Here is a 4,505-nt window from a genome sequence, read left to right as displayed (position 1 = left end):
ACCAACATCACTCTAATTACTACAACCTCTTGTTAAATGCACTTATTTGTTTCATGCTAGTCTAAGGGAAATACATCTCCGCGACGGTGGTGTTCGGATGTCCAATCTCGTCAACGTGTGGTCCGGAGGAGATCTGATGGGTACTTCCGGTTCCGTCCGCATGTAAGTAACTACGGGAATTTCACCGACGGTGGTAGATTTGAGCAGTCAATCTTCACTTGATGAGCAAAAATGCACAGTTGATGCCATGTGCGATGAGGTCTAAACAGGAGACTGCTCATTGGAGCCCAATTCCAAGGAGGTTACGAACAGGTGAGCCCGGCTTAGTTAACTTGTCTGCAGAGTCATGTCACGCTTCTGAACCCCTGCCGTGAGGCTTAATTAGAGAGATGGGTCATTGTATTACAACTTTTACAGCCCATTTCCGCCCAGCTAAAAGCTGGTCAGAACTTTTCACACCTACCACCACCACGCCTCTCATCTTGGCGATGATGCAATGGCCTTTCTGCTATATATATAGATTAGTTTAACAAAGATACCTCAACAACTGGCACGTGCGTTCTAACTCGTCGAGTCCACGGTCGAATCAATACAATTGACACTGCAAGAGGACTGTGTCTCTACAATGGAAACCAGTACACCTTCCAGTGCGTTCTGTTGATGACTCGCAGACCAACTCCTAGCACACAAAAAGGGGTGTTTCAGTGTCCAATTGGCCGCAATCGTGGTGCTTTCCTCCCGCATTAAAGCGCATTGGCTGCTGCCCACGGGGGTCATTTCTCCCTGTTTCCCTTCTACGGGCTGTTCTTTCCAGCCTGTGCCCCCAGCCTGTGCCCCCAGCCTGTGCCCCTAGCAATGCACCCTAGGGGAGGATAAATTTAACTCTGGCAACACGGTTGAAATTTCCACGGGCACGGGACGAAAAAAGCAGGGAGCAACGAACAAAGTCATAGAAGTTGTCAACTGCTCAGCCTTTTTCAGAAAAGCGTGTGTGCTTGAAGTTTGAAACTGCGACTTATATAAAGGATTAGCTCATCATTTTCCTCGGCCACCGTTGTACTGCTCTGTCATTTTTGGTTTACTTAGAGAAGCCAATACATTTATCCAGGCAGTAGGCATAGCTATGAAGTTATCGAGTATTATTGCTGGTTGTGCAGGTGCATCTGTTGCGCTTGGCCAGGTCCACGTGAGCTTCGACATTCTTAGGGGAAGAGACTTCAACAGTGCTCAGAAGAGGTCATTTGGCAAAAGAGACGGTGGTATAGTGAGAGCCAACATTGAAGATGAGCAAGTGTTCTACGCTGCGAACATCACAATTTCCGGCGCTGAGTACAGTGTGCTGCTGGATACCGGCTCCAGTGATTTGTGGGTCTACGGTTCTACGAACCCGTACTGTTCGTCCAATAGTGGTTACAGCTCCAGTTCCGGGTCTGGTGGGTCAAGTAAAGAGAGGCTATTTGGTGCTCCAAAGCAGTTGATTGATGAGAGATTACACGGTGTTGACCCTGCTGATTTCAAAGAGCGAATTGAAGGTATCACACCTGATGATCTGAAGGAGAGACTACATGGTGTTAATCCCGATGATTTCAAGGAGAGACTGCACGATCCTTCTCCTGAGTTCATTGGAAAGGAGAGACTTCATGATGTGTCACCGGAAGATTTCAAAGAGAGAATCTTTGATACCGATCCAGAATTCATCGGCAAGGAGAGGCTCCTCGGTATTAAACCCGAGGACTTTGACTTGACTGGTTCTCCAACTCTGGAAAAGAGAGCCTTCTCAACCTCTGTTCCACGTTCCCAGGCAACTATTGACTGTCAATCTTATGGTGTCTTTGACACTGAAACTCAACAGTGGAGCACAGATGATCAACTGTTTTTGATTCAGTACGGTGATTTGACCTATGCCATTGGCTATTACGGCACTTCTGTCGTTTCATTTGGTAATGCTACGCTGGATGGATTTACATTTGCCGTTGCAAACACCTCGAACTCGAGTGTTCCAGTGTTTGGTATTGGATTTGAGGGCAATGAGGCTTCAACAAGTTCATTCATGAAAGGTTACGGTGGTCCATTCCAATATCAAAACTACCCTTCAGCTCTGAAGCAAGCTGGTCTCATAGAAACAACCTTGTATTCCATGTGGATGAACTCTGAAACCGCAGAAGGTGTTACTCTCTTTGGTGGTATCGATCATTCAAGATACTCCGGTGACTTGGCTACAATCCCATTATTGAACTACTACAAGAGCCAAGGAGTAGCTCAGCCAATTACCTTTGACGTTAGCCTTAACAACCTTTCTCTCTCTGATGGTGAAACTGATGTTAGTGTGCTCTCTGATTCTCAGAGTTGTCTTTTGGATTCAGGTACTTCTTTCACCTACCTCCCACAGAGTGCCGTCAGTAACATTGCCGACGCTCTTGGTGCAACGTATTACAGCAGCATTGGATATTATGTCATGAACTGTCCAACTTCGAGTAGCGGTGTCAATTTCACTTTCTCCTTCGACTCCATTGACATCCAAATCCCACTGGAGGAATTCCTGGTTGCAGTCGATAGTTCTAACCAAAACTGTGCAATTGTTACATCTGGATCTAGCCGTTGTATTCTTGGTGACACTTTCCTCAGAAGCGTTTATGTTGTCTACGATTTGGATGGTCTTCAAGTCCAAATGGCTCCAGTTAATTTGGATAACAGTGACGATGACGTTGAAATCATCGGCTCTGCTGGTCCAACTGAGAGCGATGGCGCAACTCGTACTACAAAATTAACAATGACAGTGGCTGGATCTGTATCAGCTGTTGATTCACAACAGGTCACCAGCGAAGCCCAAGGGATTCAAAGTTCTGACGGAATTTCTGATTCCACCAACTCCGCCCAATCCGGTTCTTCTACTAGAAGATCTTCCGCAAGTGTCTCCTCTGCGTCATCAGGATCTGCAACTTCAGGTTCCTCTGCAACAGCTTCAAGTTCTGCCGCAACGACCTCTTCTAATATGGCTGGTCAGATTTCTTTCTTGTCATTATCTGGACTTGCTACTCTTGTCTTCATGATTCTTTGATCACAGGATGATCTTTCACTTGAACTGTCAAAAATTTCCAATGATATAGTGTACTTAGACAAATTCCTAATCCATTTGATCCTTTAATCTCTTTTTCATTATAGCACGGTGAAGTATACAACTGTTGATGTTACCATGTAATTTTAAGCAGCAGTCACTAGTTTCCTCCCCAGTGATGTCCATTTTCAATAGAAGGGCACTCAAGTGGACCACAATGGATATAATAACTACAACATCTCAGTTCTGGATCTTTTGTCGCACTGTGTTTCAAGTACCTAATGTAATAAGCTGCAATCAAATAGAAGTGAATTGAAACATGCTGTGTTGATCGTACTGTTCCTGAAGTGCTGATTTTGAACCTGGAGCCCGGGAAAGGTATGCCTATTACACTCTCATGATTATGTTTGGAAGAGTATAGGGTGAGAATAACACCGATACCGACACTTGTCCAAGAAACACATTGACTAGATTGATAAGACCGAGACAAGACCATCAAAATCACATAAAGATGTAGGTATCAGGTACGAATACGTCTCATTGACAACATTCATGGACATAGATGCAACTCTACGTAGACTTCTGTTATAATTCTGCTTTACACTTGGAGCAGTATTGTGCGTTACAAAGTCTAAACCTTTACTGAGAAGACAGGTTTAAGTGCAGAATCAGTATCTTGTATTCAGAATTGATCCTTTTAATTAAGATCAAGCATAATGTTCAACTGCTAATATGATCAATTAGACCAATAGACAGCATTAAGAGTGGGAATATTGATCTGCGGCACCACATGTTTTAACCATCTATACCGCTTGGGAATCTCAAAACTCAGCATGTAAAGCAGATTTCAAGGTTTATTTGTAGTTTAAATCAGCCACTAAGAAGTGGGACAGGACTTGCTGCATAGCCTCCTACTATATGCACTCAAACTATTACTGCTCTACAAGTATGGGTGTGTATTTGTCCAGCTTTTGGTTGATACGACAAGCCATCCATGTGGAAGACTACGACCTTTATTTATTTTCTCATTTATAGGTTGCATGCAAACGCACAACCTTAACACTGGCGTACATGATAATAAACTCTAATAGGCGAATAGATGAGACTCAGATGTTACTCACAGCTACATTTTCGGAAATTGCAGTCCCGTTATCAGGGTCATGATCTGTTTCTCACGGCCTACTAACGTTATAATCCATGGAAGCTAGCATTGCATCATTTGTAGGTTCACTTCCTTTGTGGTTTTGGTAAGTGCTATGCAAAATACATGCACAGTGCTTGATTTTAGATAGAATACTATTGGTGAATATTGGTTTGAACATCGAAGCTCCCTATAAACATCTGTAAATGATATACGTGTTAGCTTTCGTGAATAAGATAGGCTTGTTATTGAATATTCCACAACTCTTCGCTTATGTATTAACACCATAGATACAACGTTCTTTTACTT

The 4,505-nt window shown here is 43.5% G+C and overlaps 1 protein-coding gene across 1 annotated transcript; it reads left to right on the top strand.

The window, feature by feature from the left end:
* Nucleotides 1-1,246: 1,246 nt before the first annotated feature.
* On the top strand, nucleotides 1,247-2,734 carry CYBJADRAFT_120251 (pepsin-like aspartic protease; the record flags this gene model as incomplete). Its single annotated transcript, XM_020212315.1, has 2 exons — nucleotides 1,247-1,398; nucleotides 1,771-2,734. Coding segments are annotated over 2 exons (1,116 nt in total), but the record flags the coding sequence as incomplete, so codon positions are not given.
* Nucleotides 2,735-4,505: the final 1,771 nt, after the last annotated feature.

Source organism: Cyberlindnera jadinii (genome assembly GCF_001661405.1).
Source record: "Cyberlindnera jadinii NRRL Y-1542 unplaced genomic scaffold CYBJAscaffold_1, whole genome shotgun sequence".
Lineage (NCBI taxonomy): Eukaryota > Fungi > Ascomycota > Saccharomycetes > Phaffomycetales > Wickerhamomycetaceae > Williopsis > Williopsis jadinii.
This window is presented reverse-complemented; position numbering and strand designations above follow the sequence as displayed.